Below are 19212 nucleotides of genomic sequence, written 5' to 3'. Positions count from 1 at the left end.
ACCAGGGCTTGAGTCCCCCCGAGAGTACACTTTCCTCACAACTACTAAAAGCTTTGTACTGCAAAAGCACTGCAGTAGCCTACAAACGAACAACGATTCACAGACATTGGGAAAGTGAGAATATGACAAGGTTCTGCACAGGAAGAACTGATTAATTTCTTGTTATGTCTTCTTAATTGCTTATTGGTTCGTTGATGCATAGTGATTGTAGAGAAGGTTCTGTGTCCCTGCTATAGATCAGCAGTAGCCGTTTATTTTATCATTGCCTCATGCAACCACATCACCTCAAAACTAAGGTTATGGCCTATTCTGTCAATCTTATTAAGAATTGTAATAAATCTAATTTAATAAGTTCAATGAAACAGAAGATGTGTGAGGCTTTTTTAATTATCAAAGTACCTTTAATATTGTACTTTGGTAATGTCTTAGGTAAGCTATAATCCACATTCATATACATACTCAATGTATATTCATATATATACTATACTCAGACCATCATCTTTTTTTTATATAGGGGTTTTCACAAACCTAGGCTTTGAAGGAGAATGAGACTACCATCGCCATTGTACTACACAAACCCTTTTGTGTTTCATAATCTAGTAGGATATTGCAGTGTTATAAAGACTAATGAACAACGGTAGGATGAGTCATTCAACATTTGACGTTGCATGCATGAGACCAAAGTCCATGGCAATCAATAGAAAAGGAAATAGGACAAAAGCCGTTTTGTCTCTCCTAACAGTATGAGTCAGGAGCACATTCCCCAATTCATAAAAAAAAGAAATACTGTGTAATTACATAACTAATTATTACACTCCCTTAATCCAATGTTCCTAACATAAATTTTGAGTTGATCTCAAAATGCAATGTTTAATTAAGGTAACGTGAATTTAACGTTAAAGAAGTTGATCTCTAAATAGATGAAGGTTTAGGTGTAGTAGGTCACGTTGCGTTCCCTAGCAGAGCTTATCGACTGGATTTTCTCTCTTAGTTTGTCCTCCCAGTGTTTGCTCCAGGTCTGGCTTTTCTCCAGGCCCTCGCAGCGGGTGGCCATCTTATCCAGCGAGGACAGAGATTCAGGCAGGTCAAGGGTCAGCCCTGCCCTCTGAACCGCAGACTGGAACTTAGCTGGAGACGCTGTTGCTAGGTAACACCTGGAAAAATTTGGAACACATTACTATTTCATTGGATGAATAAGTAACTGTGTGAGTGTGTGTGTGTGTGTGTCTGCACAATTTACTCAATATAAGCCTATGTTCCTCTTATGTTTGCGATAGAACACTTATGAAAATGAAGCACATTTACTGCACAATTACTGCGCTCCAAAAGTACAGTTATAGTACAATTCGGGCAAAATATAAAAGACCTGTAATAGAGTGTGTGTGTGTGTGTGTGTGTGTGTGTGTGTGTGTGTGTGTGTGTGTGTGTGTGTGTGTGTGTGTGTGTGTGTGTGTGTGTGTGTGTGTGTGAGAGTGAGTGAGAGAGAGAGTGAGTGTGTGTAGGCAATGGGCATGAGGGCATACCTGTTGAGTTGAGCACTGGGAGGTGTGTGATAGTGGTGCCAGACCGCCACCGCGGTGTGTGGACACAGTAGGTACTGGTTGTCCTCCCAGCACCTCCTCATGCTCTCCAGGATCCCCTCATCCGTCACGGTCCCTGCAGACACAGCCTGGGACAGCTGGAGGAGAGTAAGAGACAGGAGGATAGAAGGAGAACATTCTGGATCATTTACTACGACGATTACTAACGCTTTGTAATATACACATTTTGTACTCCTTTACAACGTTTTTAAGCTGCTTTAGCATGTTCTTTCTCCTTACCAATAAAGGTATTTTGAATTGAATTCAGAGTGAATTTAATTGAATTCAGAGTGAGAGAGCCACGGGGGCATGATGCAACACTTGCAGAAAAACATGGGGAGGGAGGGAGGGAGGGAGGGAGGGAGGGAGGGAGGGAGGGAGGGAGGGAGGGAGGGAGGGAGGGAGGGAGCAGAGAGCGAGGGTTGTTTATTCTCAAGATCGTTCTATTATCCTTTTTTCTTTGCTCTCTCTCTCTCTTTTCAAATCGGACCGACAGCAGCTTCAAGTGAAAATAATAATGAAAGAACGGAAAAATAATGACCACTGTACCACTGTGTGGAGCTGTTGTGGCAGCGTGTGCCGATGCGAGCTCTGGAAGTCCTCCATAATACCCTTCACTAGGGCGCCATCTCTCCCCGACAGCAGCCAGAACACCCGCTCCATGTTGTAGGGGTCCTACACAGGAGCAGCAGAAACATGGTACTTCAAGATGGAGAGAAGCTCTCTTGCATAGCATTAATGCATTCGTCCATTTCTTCAGTAACTGTAATCCATATAATAATATAAAAATAGTAATAACATTATTATGCATGACAAATAAAAAAAACAATGGGAGATTGAAATAACCTTGCAACGGGATGCGGGATATAGGAATAATAATGCTTGTGATAACACTAATATTAGCATTGACAATTATTTCTCGAAGAGGAACAATAGCACCTGAATGTCAATGGCAGGGGCCAGAGTTTGTTTAACAACAGCCGCCATGGAGAAGTCCCCGCTCTGCACTGTCCGCCGCACGATGTCATTGCTGTTCACCATGGCAACAAGCTGCAGGGGCACGCCCATCTGCTTCACGATACATCCGGCTGGGAAAAAACGGTAAGCTTGAAACTACAACTCAAACTAGGGCATTGTTTGGGTTTCAGGTTAGTCTACTGATGTGAAGGGGTTTGAAACTGCAGGAGAGAGGTTCTGGGTTCAAACCCCCGATCATCACACACAGTCTACCTGTAGGCATCCCTGAGCTGAAATTTCTAAGCCCAACCTTCTGATGAGGGACAAAAACAGATAGTGACTCAGTATCTTAAAGAGACACAATGCACTGTACGTCGCTTTGAAAAAAAAAAGCCTTCCGCTAATGGACCACAACGTTAGGTCTCACCGGCGATATTGCCCGCTCCTCCTGTCGGGACGACCACCTCGAGGGGGGGCAGAGGGGCGTCAGCGCTGGCCCCCTCCAGGCCACTCATGTGCAGGTAGGCGTAGATGAAGTGGGCCAGCTGTATCATGATCCGGGACCAGTTGACCGAGTTTAGGCTCATGAGGCCGTGGGCTTTGACCAGTTCATGGTCGGCAAACAGACGGCGTATTGGATTGTCAATATCGTCTGAGGTCCCGTCCGCTAAAACAAGAAAGAGTCGCAAGTTAGAACCTTTTTTAATTGAAACTGAGAATAACACTGTAGTCGGTTGCTATACTCCTATGATACAGTCCTACCACAGAGTATTCAAAAGTGACCCATAAAAGGTGGTTGCCTTTGTGAATCACAATGAGGGTGCTCAATACGTGTTGCTCAGACCATCCTTCCTTCTTCCCTAGTTTACCTGAGAACACGTGGATGTTGTCCTGTAAGCAGGTGGTCATGTGCTTCTCCTGGACAGGGGTGACGCGTCCTCTGGGGTACACCACCACCAGGTCCACCTGGGCCAGCCCTTTAGCACTCTGGATGGCTGAGCCGCCGGTGTCCCCCGATGTCCCTGAACAGGCACCACACGACTCGATGCATCGGACAGAGGTTTGTCTCTGTGGACATTGTTTTTTGGAAATCGGGCGACTATATGTCTTGGTCAAAATTAAATTAAATGAATAATCACTGTTAGCTGAAAAAATGTTGTGCAGCTCTGCCAATTCTGGCTTTTTTAAATGATTATGATCTTCCTCCATTTGGTTCTTCAACCTATCTTTGAGGATGTACATACTTTCATATATATCATCAGATACAGTCCTCAACCACACAGCCACAGCCAGGAGATGCAGCAGACACTCTGTGCTTAAAAAAGTGGTTGCCACTTTGTCATTTTTTGTAAAGCAAGCAGGCCCCAAATAGACGGTAGGTCCATCTCTACTATGAAAGGTACATACAGAGATCATAAATCCTATTGTGCATAGGGGTACTGATTTATTCTCTATGCTACAGAGACCTTTTTATTTTATTTCAATAACCGTCTGAACGTAATAACTAGCACTTACCTACGACAACAACAGCTCTGCGTTTCTGTTTTTGGAGAAAGTAGTCGAGGAAGCGCACTGTGCAGGTCATAGCCAGGTCCTTGAAGGCCAGCGTGTTGCCATGGAAGAGCTCAACGATGGTCAAGCCCTCTTTTAATTTGGCAAATCTGACGACCTCTGGCACTGAGAAGCTAGACAAGGCTTCCATCACCAGTGCTGGGGAGGAAGAAAATGTAAGGTTTAGGGGAGAACATTTTAAGAAAAATTGAGAAAAAGTAAGTTACATATTTATTTGAAGTAATTCCAAGTGGTTATCAGATTAAATAATAATCCTTATAATAAAATTGCATGCAGCCTCAACTGTAACAATCATCTAAAAAATAACAAGAACAATACAAAAAACAGCAACACCTCATTCAGGCCCTGAAGGCCTCACCTTCCAGGTGGTCTCGGGGCATCAGCTGGGTGGGGATGAACAGCGAGGCCACCTCCACCACCAGCTGAGAGAAATGCAGAGTGGCCCAGGAGCGCAGGGTGTCAGGGCTCAGCACGGGCAGGCTCTCTGGCATGAACATCCCTCCGTCCGGGGCGAACCCCGAGAAGAGGACATCGCAGAAGTCCGCGCCCTGGACCCCGCCCCGAGTGCTGCAGTACCGCATCACAGGAGCCTGTTGTGGAGCCTGTGTGTGTGTGTGTGTGTGTGTGTGTGTGTGTGTGTGTGTGTGTGTGTGTGTGTGTGTGTGTGTGTGAGTGTGAAGGGGGGCAGACCTTTAGACAGGACATAGGCATCGAAACGTTTTTATCTTTAGGGCTGCAACACCTATAAGCAAGTAAGTAATTGAATGCCCTTGTGGAGTCTTAAATGAGCCTGCTTTATGTGACAAGCAGCCAAGATAAATTGAAGTTGTAGTTTTGTAATGATCCTTTAACCAAATTTTTTGAATTGTAGAATTTCTGAAGCATTTTTTGTGGTTAATCACCAACGAAAGGCAATAACCCTGGTCCTGTACCGTACATCTCCGCTCCCCCCCCCCCAGCTGTCCTACAGCAGAATATCTACCTTGATTGGGGCTAAAGTCTAACCCTGGTTGAAGTACATGTCCTTTGCTTCCCATAAACTGCTTTCTGCACCCTTGCAACCTCAAGTTCTAATTATTAGTCTTGTCTCAAAAGCATAGCATTTCAAAAAAGTATATGATAGGGTTATGAGAATGTATTTCGATTGAATGATGCATTCTAAGATAACTAAAATAAATGACTAATAATTAAAACTAATAATATAGAGACTAAAAAACAAAGCATAATACAGAGTCAGATATACTGATGATGTTATTGAAATACCAATATAAACCAGGTTTAATGAACATATAATATAAAATGTACTTTAAGAGTTAATACACAAAAAGCTTATTTAACATATACACATATTGTACATTCTTACCTGTTATTGGTATCCAGACAGAAGCAAAGTGTCCCCCAAAATGATTTTCAATACTAACAAGAAAAGGCTAGAAAATGATGAATAATAAATATTAGTCTACACCAATGTTGCAACTCGGTTCTAATCATATTAATATTAATTAATGAGAAGATAAGTCAACCTTGCTACTGCGGATTTGTTTGTTTTTGCATTGAAAGTCAAATAAAACCTACTCTTAAGTAACTTCTACACAATTAAAAGAAGAAGAATCCATTTAATAAGCACTTCAGCTGGCATTACCTTGTGTCTTGTTCACTGCTGGCTCCAGTCCAGGGTCTAAAATAGTTACCAAAGGGGGAAGGGCCTTGCTCTGTTAGAATACAGTGTCAGGATAAAACTAGCTAAAAAAGTTTAATTTCACTTGTTTCAAACTAATTGATATAGACCGCTTTATTAATCCAAAACAATTTCTAGAAATGTATTGACTTTCTATAACGGGCACCAGACGAGGGAGGACCGTTTTATATTTGCTGCCACTGGCAAATATAATGACGAGTGTCATGCATTCTTTAGCAAAATTGGCAAGCATAATGCTGACTCTTTAAACTCTGTTGCTATTAGTGTTGTCTCTAATTTTCATTAACCAAGCCAAGCCACATATAGACGATCTATCCCAATACAAACCAAACACTTTCGTATCAAACACTTGCGTAGTAAAAGTGTAGTGTAGTCTTCCATTACCATTTAGCATCTGGGTGTCAGATCTGAGATCCTAACGTTCTACCCTCTGAAAGTTCTACTCAAGTTCTGCTCATTGCTCAAGTCCCGTTATTGGTGTTTTCGGACTGTTGGCTGGCTGCCTTGCCTTCTATGAACCGGATGCAGAATGCGCTTTAATCCATGCTGGGAACGATGGTTCGGTTTTTAATTTATGCAATTAAAAACAAAGCGTATCGTATACTTTATGTAAATCATATTTCATGTATTTATATATAAATTATTCTGAAAAATATCCCAATGTAGATGGATGTCATTTTTAAGTATCGAAAATTACGACCAAGCCTACTGATTCTGATATTTATTAGTATTATTAAAATGCAACATTTATCAATTATTTTATGAATAATCAATATTCCATAAATGTAGCATTATAATGTGTGGAATAGAGCTTGCAATGTGAACTTGGCCTAAGCCAATCTGTGAGAAAATGTAGCCTAACTGTCCGTCCACACCAGAAGCGAATTGAGCGACCAAATCGCCGGTGTAAGTACCATATTGGCTCGGCTACCAGATCGGCTCGGGGTCCGTCGTCTGCTGATTACGTCACACAATACGCTATCTACAGCAATAAGGTATTTTATGGCTTAAATGAAAGAGCCTGTAATGATCTTTCATTTTGAACATAGACCATTCCCAACCTATCTGTATGGATAGTTTTCTTCTAAAAACAAAACATCCCTCGGAATCATCTTGGCTGTTAAGATAAGCCGTCCGTGTTGCCAGATTGGGCACATTTTCAGCCTGATTTGGCTACTTTGAATCACGTTAGGCTGAAAAAACGGGAATATGCCCAATCTGGCAACACAAACCGAAACTAGACAGACCTACTCGCGCTCACACATGTGCTCGCTGTGGTTGCTATGACGACAGCCAGAGCTACAGCACAAAACAGCCAATCACAACTGTCCCTTAGCAGCCAATCACAATATAGCCTACGCCCATTCAAGCGTACAGCCGATGATATTGTGTAACGTAATCAGCAGACGACGGACCACGAGCCGATCTGGTAGCCGAGCCAATATGGCACTTATACCGGAAGTCATTCACTTTCTATGGGCAAGAGCGACCAAAGCGACCAAAGCGACCAACGCTACCAGCGGCCAAAGTTGAGCGACCAGAGCGTCAAAAAGAAGTTGAAAACTTTTTAACTTTATGCAAATGACTATTATTCGCTTCAGCGGCCAAACACTGACAGCCAATCGGAATGTAGACGCTCTTCGCTTGCGTGGATCCCAGGGAACATTGGCAGGCACTTTGGTTCCTACCTACCTTTATTCACTCACTGAACAAAATGTCGGCTGAAGTATTAATCGCGGCTGTAACTGGGCACCCGGTGTTGTACGAACCCACCCTTTTTCAGTTCAGAGATCGAAACACCATAGTGGTTTGGATATCAAGTGATGATAAGCGGGAGTATTTATAGGCTACATCTAGAACGTTCGTATTTAAGCGGCACTCATTTTAATTTGCTCTACATGCCACCAATCTAACCAACCAATCGCGTGTAGCATGCTTTAAACAAAACCAAAAAAGTTTTTGAAATCGTCACATAAACAAACTAATCGACAAGACGAGGGATGAATGACAAGGGATATATCTCTTGTCTTTTATCCCTCTATTCCCCACTATTCACGGAGCCTGAGGTGAATAATTGTTAATTAAATAGTCTAGATAGATAGCCTAGTCAAGTCTTTATTAATACCAAACGACACAAATCGTCGGGAATCCATTTAGGTGGTTCGGCCCACACAGGACAGTAGCCTACAAGACCACACAGAACAAGTCTGACTGGACATACACACAATACATCACATTAAAACTAGACACGCGTTGATAGATAGATAGACAGAAAGACCTAGATAGATAGATATGTTCCATTATTTGCCTTGCGGAGCCAACCAGTCCTGTGCACGTATGCAAATTAGCCATGTGCGCTAATGTCTATTTGTTTTGAATGCGACGAATGAGTGCAGATCATGATTTGCAGATCCAGATCAGTGAAACATATTTCAACTACTACAGCACGCAGGGTTTTTTGTTCTCGGTTGTAATTAGCCTACATTTTAGGATTTTTTTTTTATATTGGGGGGAATCACTGTCCTACTTGTTGTCGAAGCACTTTATCGAACAAGCAAAACCGTCTCGGCAATATGGCCAAGGTGTATGGGAGAGTTCACTATTTGATATGGCTGCCTGTAGGGCCTACTAAACGCATACGGCTCCTTTAAATGCGTCTGCATAATTGAATTGTACGTCATGAGCGACTTGAGCGACCAAAGCGAACAGAAAAATTCGCAGCGAAACTTGACGCTTTGGTCGCTCCTGGTGTGGACGTACAGTAAGGCTTTCTCAAATCTTTGCTTTAACTTTCACAATAACATTATTCCATCACCTGAATACTTTTATTTTTTTGTTGCTTGTTTTTTATTTGGTCATGTTATTAACAGGAATCTCACATTCATAAAAGTTATGTGTGGTAGTTAATGAATGTATTTCAGCCAGATTTATACCGATTTTAATTAAACCAGGGTCTAGTAAGTAAGCTATCAACAAGGTGTTTTCGCTGTTGCCATTAATAACTAAATAAAAAGACAAGCTTCATGCATCATTATTAATTTAATGTGAATTTGCAACATTGTAAGAAAAACATATGCAAAGTGTCAATAACTTTACAAAAACTGTGCTTACAAAATGTAACCATGCAAATTACAACAAATTACATTAAAAAAACAAAAAATACAATAAAAGTGTCGAACAAAAAACAAAGGACTTAATCGCAAAAATAATACATTTGCACATGACTATTTCACATAAATTCATTTTTGGAATTATTGCAAAGACATGAAAACAAATATTCATATTTAAATGTTCCACATTGTAGGACTGTATTTTGAATCAGATGTAGGCCTATTTGGACAGATGGATTGACATAGATTGACTTAAATAGCAGGTATAATTTGAGTGTTTGCGCAGAAAAGACAGTCTCAAGTAATTGAGAAATGTAACATTCGCTCACCTGTGGTGGAACTATGATAAAGATGGATTCCTAAACCAAAATAAGCCAGAACTGATCAGAGTTATTGAACCAAAGGACTTTGAACTTTATATTTAGAGTCCTTACAGGACCAACTCTATGACGGGATAATTAAATGGCTGAAATTATTTCCGAGAAAAACTGAAAGGGCAAGTGAAGTGTTGTTCAACTGCGCATTTAATTGAGTGTTTAATAAAGTAACAGGCAAATTACAACGTTTTGAGTCTATTGGCATCAGACAAAACGCTGTCACTTTAAATTTGAAACACCATCAACAAATAAAAAAAATTATGACTTCAAGTGGAAGTATGGGAGCTGTAATCCAGTTATACCCTGCTTGTAGTTACATTAGATGCTAAAATGGCATTTTATTGCAACATAGAATACCTTCATATTTAGATCAGAGAACAACATGTATTTGTGGCTTACATTTAGTGAATGAATAGTTCGAGTAGTGACAATTTACAAATATACATAAAGTTAGTTAATAAACACAAGTTACAATATATATGCCACAACATTAAATACCCCATATTTGTAAAGCTATTTGACTCCAAATTCTGAAATAAAAAGCTAAATGTGTATAAGGTTACAGCAAAATTATAATCCAAGGCAACCAAGTCACGTTTTCCCATACAAAGTTCAGTAACCTTTTAAAGATGAGAGGCACACGTTTTATTATTTCCTGTGCATTAGGCATTTATATGAACATTGTCATTGTTACTAATTTTGAACAATTTAGTTTTATGTTCCAATGGGCTTTGTGTGTAACTTGCTAATTAATATTGGCAAAGCTCTGGCACCAAATCATCATCGTATCAGTTTGGTTCTGGCTTCAAACAATACATTTATAAATGCATTAACAAGGATTTCCAGTTACAGCGGTAAATGCAGAAGGATTGAGATGAATTGGCATGAATGGCTACTCAAGACCATCTCCTCTCATTGGAAGGCAATTAGTTGAGAACTCCACCAAGTGACTGAATGAAAGGAACACCTTAAGAACACTGGAGGTAATACATTGAAGACCACAGCCTCAAACCCTGTTTACGAGGAAGCAGACGTAATGGAGTAAGAAGGATTTCTTGGTCTCGAGTCATAAACTTTACCGGGTTGCTTGGTTAGGTTTTCCTGCATGGGCAAAGGCTTTGTTTGCGTCTGTTGTGAACCGTTGCAAACATCGTTATCGGTCACATAGTTGTTCTGTGGTATTTAATCCAAAGAATGGGTAACAATGGATGTGGCACTCGTCTTTTCTAATAAAATGCTCTGCATGTTTAATAACACAATTTCTATCATGTCTGAAAATAAAAATGGCTAAATCCTACTTCTACAGAGGTTATCACTAAATGGGTATTACTGAAGAATAAAAAACACATTGGCTATCAAATAAAAGTGGTTACGAGTTTAACCATTTAAAGTTACATCAAACGGATTATATTCAACAAAGCAATAAATAGGCCATTACTAACACCTTTTTATTCTTACAAGACAGTACGTCTACCGTCTTTACTGGTACACAGCATTAAACAAATGAGGCATAAACATTCCTGAAATATAAAAGTTAAAATGTAAAAAAACAAGACAAAAAACACCTAAAAAGAACAAACATGCTTTACTGTGCAATCCAAAGGATTGAACAACACCCATCTGATAAAAAATAATCTGAAGCAGAAAGCTTTGGGTTGATTTGACTCCAATGTCGATTATTATGCAAATTCTCAGAAAAATTGAGGTTGGAATTACGACGTCAATGTAACTACTATCGGGAAGATAGTACAGAAGATCAGTTGGAGATAATACGTCTCCGTGGGAAGGATCAAATAAGGAGAAGGAGGCCCATGTGCTTCTCAGCCTTTTTCTCCCATAATGCAACTGCGACCAATCGTGTGCCGTCTTTTACCCAGAACCACTTCCATTGGACATCAAGGTAGCAAGTTAAACACCAAAGAATTGGCTAACAGGAAAGAAAAGCAGTGCAGCGGCCTTGCCAAGCCTGTCCAATGTCTTCACTGATGAAGTCCTTGAACAATAACATCGGAACTATTTTAAAGATCGAGCATCCCACCTACCAAGTAGAAGGGGCTAAGGGGCTGAGGGGAAAGAGTGTTACGAGTGATCCTGCAGCTCTTTGGCCTTGGCCAAGATGGTGTGCACATCCGTGATAGGGTAATCCTGGAGTAAAAAGTACAAAGAGTGTATCACGTAAAATACATGATTAAAAATCTATTTAAAGTTGATGAATAAGACTTATCATCAGTGGTCCCAAAAAAGGAAGCGATCAATACCTAATGGTTATATCTTTATTCCAGAAAATAACATTCACTTTGAAACTCTTAACCCCCTGCCAGACTGGGCACGAAAGCGTAACAGCGTTTTGAATCTTCTCGATAGTTTCAATTTCAAAAGAAATACATCCAGAGTTGTACAACCCCAGACATTGGTCAGGACAATTTAAAAAAGGTCAACACGTATGACAAACGGTGAGGTCCTTGGAGCTTCAGGTGAGTTTGTTTGGCCGTTCGGCAATGAAAACATTGGCTTGTTAAATTACTGAACATCTACTGTATGCACGACCCACTTGTGAATGTTAGACAACAATGAAAAAAACATGTATAGCTGAGCACTCATTAGTTGTTTATTCTGTATTCTCCTTTAAACTCCTCTGGCTCTCGACGCAACACTGACGTGTCCGGGGGAGCAGGTCAAAAAGAAACACCACGTGATGTGACGCAACGCCTTCATGCTCAGTGTCGCTCCCGAGGTGAGTAGAGGCCAAAGAATTACCGCTGAGAGCATCAGCACATCCGAGTAACCGCGCGCCACTGAAGAAAAGCATAAAGTACTCAAAGACATTCTTACCTGCAGCAACCTCATATTGATTGTGAAGTCTCCGGCTAGCAACTGATCACGGATCAGTCTGTGGACGGAAAGAAAGCGCCAACACAATTAGGACTGAGACCACAAAGGCAAAACATATCGATTGCTCATGTCAGGCGAAGAGGCGGTGGAGCCTCACATGAGCATGGCGCAGCAGACGAGGATGAGGAAGTGGAAGCGGTCCTGGTCGGAGAACAGGGAGTCCCAGATGCGGATGACGTCGGGCAGGAGGAACTCCTGGGACAGCAGCAGGGTCAGCCAACGGAAGGTGAAGTACTGGGGCTTGATGTTCTGCTCCTGCTGTTGGGTAGGAGGCCAAGAAACAATTGTAGGTGGAACATTTATGAATGAAATGGTTCGGTACTTTTTATTGGTTGCTTTTATTTTTTTGAACAGACTGAATAACCCATCCTCGCCCATATACAGCAGGTCAACTTTGGATGCATTTTAGTCAATATATGACTCAAAAAGAGTGTGACACACACACACACACACTGAGTCATTATAACCATTTTCAGAGGTTTCCACCTCAGTATCAAAAATAGAACCAACTTGCTTCAGCCAAAATACGAATACAGTTTTCATCTCACTGAAAGCTGCTTGCGTCATCAAGGCAACTATAAAAGCCACTCACATTTCCTGCTCACCCACATTCTAGTCACCACACGTATCCCCTCTCATTGCAGAGAGGGTGAACACAAACTGAATTCTTTCCCTTTCCTCCTTTCATTTTATAAAGAGAGAGTTGTGCATGCGTGTTGGTGGAGGATAAGAGTTTCTTACCAACTTCAGATAGAGTTCCATGTCCTTGTCTTTGAGCATGGAATAAACGCTCTCCATCTTAAAGGTGATGCCACACTGGGAGTCATCCAGGCTCTTGATGAAGTTGTCCCTGTTCTCCGACATCAAGTTAGTGAAACAGAAGAATGTGTCCGCCTCAGCATGCTCTGAAACATTAAGAGCACAGCAGGAACATTCATTATAAATCAAAAGAATTACGAAAAATAATAATACGCCTTTTTTCATATTTCTTTTTAGAAATGGTTTTATCCAAAACGGTAGTTTTTCACCACCGACCTTTCCATTCATCGTTTGGGTCTGTGGCGAATGTATAATAAATTGGCCCGACGATCTCGTTCATGCCCTGAACGTAGGCGATGCCGGGGTTGAGTTTGGCGTAGATGAAGAGGATGCGTTCGACCACCTCCCAGTGTGCTTCACTGCCGTTGGGCAGCACCTCGTACTCGTTGGATGGATAGAGGTTCAGAGACTTGCCCGGAGAACTCACCTGTACACAGAGAACCCAATGGGGAATAGGAGCGTGCCACGGAGAACCAAACCCCAGCACCACAGGTTTTCGGGGTTTTAACCAGGCTTCAGTGTTTACATGGTACTCAAGCAACCCGGTTATGAACCGGGTATCCGATGTGTAACCGCATCCTGCAGAACATGCCACTCACGTTGGTGACCCCGCTGCGGTTGCGGTTGACGGTCTGTGCTTTGAGGGTGGTCTGTTCCACGCGCCGCCTCAGAGTCTCATAGTCATTCTGAGGGTCCAAGATCAGCTGGCAGGGGTAGTCCGTAGCGCGCTGGAAGAAGGCCATGTCGGGGTACAACCGCCTGCAGACACACATTTTAAACAACGTAAAGTGCTTTTCTGGGACGAAGAGGCTTGTCCTCATTCCCCGCAGAAAATAAATACTGAGGGTTAATGAATTTTGTATCATGTGAACACGAAAGTTCACAAGATTTAGGACAATACTTTATCCAAAACGACCAACAGGTAATAATAAAGATAACGAGATATACAAGATTTAATGAGCAGGGAAGATTTGAGGTATCTTGCTCAAAAGATGCCGACAGGTTGGCTGTGAACAAACTTAGAACCTGGCCGTCAAACAGTCAGTTTCATCACAGATGAATTGAAAGTAATGACTGGCAAGAAACTATTCAATAATCCAGTATGATTGCCAAAGTCTAGCTACTACAAACTTACCTGACATCTTTATCAATTTGTAGCAGGACTTCATTATCTTTGAAGTAGTTATTCCACCTGCTGTCTGGGTTTGGATTTAGAGGCTGAAAGTCAACACAAAAACGATTGCATTACTCATAAGTGGCGCTAGTATGTTTACTCAGGGGAAGCCAACAAGTGGCTTCAGCGCATTATGAGGCGAAGGAGGATGTGGGCAGTGTAGTGTAAACAGCTTTCAGTAACCGCTAAGAGTCGTTTCAACATCAAACAGCATCTAATGTGTGCTACAAGGTTGATAACAGTGTCGCAGTGCTGCAGAATGGCAAAGGCTTGATGCAGAAATGCTCAGGAGAACAGGTACAATGGTTCCACACAGAAAAGAGTGGACTCACGTGATCCTCCATAGTCACGTCTTCCCTGTTCAGTCCCAGGTTGGCTTTCGCAATGCCAGGCTGAATGATCATCTCCTTTAGAAACTGTGAATACACCTCTCTGGAAGGGTATCAGAACACACAAAGTGACCGTTGAGGAAATACGAAAGTAAAGTAAATCCTGGAATTTTCCATGTTCTGTCTGTCACCGATTTTTTAATCCGACAGTTCATTTTGACAGTAAATAATGTTAAAATGATCATCCATTATTTAATGAATTAAGTGTATCAGATCGTAAGTGCAAAGGGAACAGCGGTTGTGATAGTATGTTTTGACAGCCTTTGAACGAGTCAACACATGTTTTGATTACCTCTGCTTTGTGAGGAAAGAGTCCCATACTGTCTGGTCAAAAGGTAGATAGTTAAGAAGAATCTACCAAAAGACAAGCAAATGATGCACATGTTTATCAACATTGTTTTTGCCAATTTAACTTGTACCCAAAGCATTACAACATTTGCATGGGGTAAACATATTTGCTCCATGTAATTTTCTATTTAAAAACACCTATCATGGGATGTTAAACCTAATTACATTCACCTCAGATACAAATCTATTCAATATCATAACTAGTCAGAATACAGGCCCCACCTTTAACAAGAATAACAATTAATAAGAACCAAAAGAAATGCTTACTTTCCAACATACTGCTCGAATGCCTCCTTCAAAAGGGATACCTTGGTGAACAAGTTAATCAAAACAGATCATTAAAAATTTAAATAAACATACAATGTGCATCAGAATAATATAAATGTGCATTACAGTAAGGTATTCGAATTACCACTGAAGCACAGTTCCTGAAGTGCCTTTGAGTCAATCTGCTTTTCACCCAAGGCCACTTTGAATTCCTGTACTCTGAAAAAGAAATATTAAATATATAATATAACAATTATAAAGTTAAAATCAACTGCATCAGACATGTAGCATACATACTGGTCTGATCATCATATATATATATATATATATATATATATATATATATTATAGTTATAGCCAAACTCATTCTTTACACAATTAACACAAACAGTTGTACTATTTTATGAAAGCAGTGGTACAAAACACATGAGGGCTCAATGTGTTTTGGTTTGCTGCAACCAACAACTATTTATTATCTCACTGTTGAATAATTCAATAAAATATATTTATTTCGATTGATCAATGAATAATTTAGAAGTGTACACAACGTCCTAAACATAGAAACAACACACAATGAATATGACCCATCATTACAGCAAGCTTGGTTGCCTTGTTAAATCTTCATAAAAAGTCTTAATAAAACAGACAATATGGAGCCAAACATCCTTTTTGCCCAAAAAAAAACAACTCCCTCATCATCCTTGTAAACTAGTCAGGTACTGCAATGATTTTACTGGACGTTCTTCATTTTGAGCGTTTTCCCTTTAGAAGGGCCAATAGAAAGTTATAGAGATGCGTGTAGTTCCTTTGCAATTACACCATGTGCTCCCTTCCATTTTAACCTCATTCATACTCTGTACAATGTGCCCATGCTCATCCTCCTTATTAGCATATTAGTATTTCGCCTGAGATGCAGACTGTCTGGAACAAGGTTGAGATGCTGGAAACGTCCCTTCCCCATCTCTACCATCCGTCTCCCAGTGTGTCATAGCGCAATCAACTTAGACCATTCTGATGTTGAGTTGAGCAACAGCTGACACTCTTGACCCTGCCTGCATGCATTATCTATCAAGTTCCAACCACATGATTCACTGTGTAAGGTTAATGTGCAGTAGGACCAACGTGCATCTAATAAAATGGCAGAGTGAGGCTGGCTAACTAAAGCAGCAGGTATACTTTCCAACGAAGACATTCACAGAAATGTGTTTGTGCTTTGGTGATGCTATTAATAATACCTTCAAACTCTGAAACATTATCTCCCTCCCAAATACAAATAATCCAAGAGGGTTTCTTTCTGTTGAACCAGCACCAAGGGCAATCCTTGTTACTCTCGGCCCCATGACAAAAACCCTTCTCATGGGTCCTACACCCTTAATACTTTTCAGTAGCTTGAACCTTGTGATTTGAATCTCCTTCCCCCAATGCTACCTTTCAATGAGTCACAGCAGCCATCTGCCTTTAAAACAAAGGTTAGACCTTGTTTGCCATAATTGCTTTGATGAGACTTCTTGGTACCAATTGAGGCAGAAAAACACTCCCAAGTGAAACTTGAGCCCCAGTGCACAACAAGCAGGGATTGTTCTAGTTTAGGTCATCATACTCCATCTGTGGTCATTGGAATCGACTATGCCACAAAAATGGAAAAAAAAAAAACATGTTGCACAGTAGATATCATACAAGGGGGACATATTTATAAGACATTGTCTTAGACTAATTTGCTTGACGCATTGCAAGACAATTTATCTGTTTCTACAGGTCAGATGTATGGCACAGACACCATTATACTTTGTCATTACTGACGCAACAGATAACATTTGATGGTAAAATTCTAGTCATATAATCAACAAACATTTCACGTTTATCTGACAACAAGGGGGTATAATACTCCCAGTAGGCATATATTCAGCGTGATTGTGAGAGAAGTAGCCACAGGCTATAAAGACCCGTTGCGATCAAGTATCAAATAGGTAGTTTGACGGAAATACAAGCTTACTCGTGTTCCCTCAATTGGCGTAGTCATCATCAATCAATCAATCAATGGGCCAACTAAGTAGGGCTAAGTAGGGGTTTTCAAGGTAACGGAGAAGGAGGCCTTGTTTATTGTTTCGCTGAATTAGCATGGTCAAATATGTCTTCAATAAATATTAATGTCAAAACCGGTTTGATCAGAATGCCACCACTTCAATTTCATTCCTTATTAATTTCCTTATGTAATGCGATGCGATAATATTGTGATCACAGATGCATGGTGTTTTTAAAAGCCCAACGTTACACATATCCAATAAAGTTAGCTGTTTCGTTGTAGTGAGTAAACAAAAGGTTAGCAAACCAATGATGAAGTATATGCATGCATGTAACTAGGGCCAGTCCAATGAGCAATCATATTTTACTGTGATCTTAAGACAGAAACACAACGGCCGCGTCAGCCAGTCTCGTGTCAAACTTCAGGAATTGCTGATTTGTCAGTCAGCTGATGTGTTATCATCACGATAGCTAGCTAAACGTACACAAAGATAGCAAAGAATCAGCAAGCAAGGCTCCTTATTGTGCAATTTACATTTTTCGTGTATCGTTATTGGACTGCAAATGCAAAAAATGACATGCTTGGAAAAAGACACATTCAGTTTGCTAGCTGTGACAGCACTAGCAAGTGTACCAACAAAGCTGAGGTAAGAGCTATTGCTAATGTTAGCAACACTATAGCGTATATAGTAGTACACATAGTGGCTGGTAAACCAGATCATAGCGTGCATGGTGGTTTCTGACTAACACTATAGTATCATAATCAAACCCTACATTAATGAATACATATTCATCATTGTCTCACCTGTTTCGATGTTTCGAAGTAGACATGTCTACGGCAAGCTGTGACGGTCTCCTTTAACAGCCGTCGCTACCATGAATGAGATTAATGATCGTACGAGGCGGTGACTCCGATTCGAAATCTTAGGATCACTTCCGTCTTCATCTAGAAAGTTTGGGCTGTGTAGGTCAGCTGTATAGGTAAACAAATAAATAATTTGATGATGATAATTCATTGCTCTGCTAAAATAACGGCCTTGTTAATAATCTTTTGTAAGCAGTTTAACCTGTATTAGAGATAGGTTACCATTTGATTGTGTATTATTACATTGCCCAAATGCTTTAATTATATAAAGATGTAGTTGTAGTAGTGGTTCTCAAACTATTTGTTTGCAATTCTTTATAGGATATTTTTTCAGCTAAGTATCCCTTTCACAGCAAAACATATTTTGGGGTCGGAATAAAGTACAACTAATATACAATGTATGTGCATGTTATTTGGAGTATATATATAGGCCTATTAAATGGATGGTACTATGGATGGTAAGGAACATAGTGCATCACTGTTCCCATTTTGGTATTTTTTTACCACACTTCTTTTTATTAAGGAGGAATTATTTTTAAACATGTTTTATAAGCAAGATAAAAACAACTTAAAACAATACATTGCAGACATTTCCAAGTAGCAATCATGCAAAGCCAACTGCGAATGCGCAACCCCATTTGAGAAATACATGGCATTGTATAGACATCTTTAAAGACACTCTGTAGCATATCTGTGCCTTTACTCATCAAAGGGCCTAAGACTAATTATATAAAAGGAAACCTTGTCATGGGATGAAGCTATCCGCTGCTCTTCATGGAAGTTACATGGAAACAATGTCTTCAAATTGTGTTGGAGAGGTGAAGTAAATAATGTGATCCATGGTCTAGATACATTTTGAACTAGACTTATTAAAGACATGCTTTGCATAGACTATATTGACTATTTACCAGAAGCTATTTACAACTCTCTAAAGCCATTGTCTTCCCTCACCTTTCTTGCTCTTACAGGCCTACAATTGAATTGTCCCTAAGGATTATTGCTGTGGTGCTGAGTCAATTTTTTTTTTTTAATATAGCAGTCTGTTACCATAATCTGTTTGTACGTTTGGAGAAAATAAATATGATCACTTTATTTGAAATAAAATGAATGTCTTCCTATTTGTAGGGAAATTAAGTTGCTA

At 40.4% G+C, this 19212-nt stretch overlaps 2 protein-coding genes across 6 annotated transcripts; both read right to left on the bottom strand.

Annotated features, from left to right (window-relative positions):
• Positions 1-642: 642 nt before the first annotated feature.
• thnsl2 (threonine synthase-like 2) lies at positions 643-6347 on the bottom strand. Of its 5 annotated transcripts, none has more exons than XM_060049922.1 (11): positions 6193-6347; positions 5752-5787; positions 5473-5539; positions 4468-4711; positions 4053-4247; positions 3407-3559; positions 2965-3204; positions 2520-2668; positions 2130-2255; positions 1524-1678; positions 643-1154 (listed from the first exon to the last, which is right to left on the bottom strand). In XM_060049922.1, the coding sequence occupies exons 4-11, from the start codon at positions 4688-4690 to the stop codon at positions 929-931; spliced, it is 1467 nt and encodes a 488-aa protein (XP_059905905.1). In that variant the 5' UTR covers positions 4691-4711; positions 5473-5539; positions 5752-5787; positions 6193-6347; the 3' UTR covers positions 643-928. The 5 variants fall into 5 exon arrangements, with proteins under 5 accessions (XP_059905905.1, XP_059905902.1, XP_059905901.1 ...); XM_060049919.1 differs by having other exon boundaries at positions 4468-4699; XM_060049918.1 differs by lacking the exon at positions 5473-5539.
• Positions 6348-8828: 2481 nt separating this feature from the next.
• On the bottom strand, positions 8829-18146 carry tbc1d13 (TBC1 domain family, member 13). The gene is made up of 12 exons (XM_060049909.1): positions 18012-18146; positions 15330-15403; positions 15185-15225; positions 14862-14923; positions 14513-14612; positions 14142-14224; positions 13606-13765; positions 13223-13433; positions 12929-13092; positions 12285-12445; positions 12128-12185; positions 8829-11440 (listed from the first exon to the last, which is right to left on the bottom strand). The coding sequence occupies exons 1-12, from the start codon at positions 18035-18037 to the stop codon at positions 11375-11377; spliced, it is 1206 nt and encodes a 401-aa protein (XP_059905892.1). The 5' UTR covers positions 18038-18146; the 3' UTR covers positions 8829-11374.
• Positions 18147-19212: the final 1066 nt, after the last annotated feature.

This window comes from Gadus macrocephalus, chromosome 4, assembly GCF_031168955.1.
Source record: "Gadus macrocephalus chromosome 4, ASM3116895v1".
Lineage (NCBI taxonomy): Eukaryota > Metazoa > Chordata > Actinopteri > Gadiformes > Gadidae > Gadus > Gadus macrocephalus.
Note: the sequence above shows the minus strand (reverse complement) of the source record. Positions and strands in the feature narration are given on the sequence as shown.

Excerpts from the sequence above, each read along its gene's own strand:
- thnsl2 (XM_060049922.1), bottom strand. The coding sequence starts at position 4,690 with ATGCGGTACTGCAGCACTCGGGGCGGGGTCCAGGGCGCGGACTTCTGC. Across the intron at positions 4,248-4,467 it reads GCCCCGAGACCACCTGGAAG|CACTGGTGATGGAAGCCTTG; the intron begins GTGAGGCCTTCA and ends CTTCCTCCCCAG. Across the intron at positions 1,679-2,129 it reads CACAACAGCTCCACACAGTG|CTGTCCCAGGCTGTGTCTGC; the intron begins GTACAGTGGTCA and ends ACTCTCCTCCAG.
- tbc1d13 (XM_060049909.1), bottom strand. The coding sequence starts at position 18,037 with ATGTCTACTTCGAAACATCGAAACAG. Across the intron at positions 12,446-12,928 it reads TGGAACTCTATCTGAAGTTG|CAGGAGCAGAACATCAAGCC; the intron begins GTAAGAAACTCT and ends CCTACCCAACAG. Across the intron at positions 11,441-12,127 it reads TCAATATGAGGTTGCTGCAG|GATTACCCTATCACGGATGT; the intron begins GTAAGAATGTCT and ends TTTTTACTCCAG.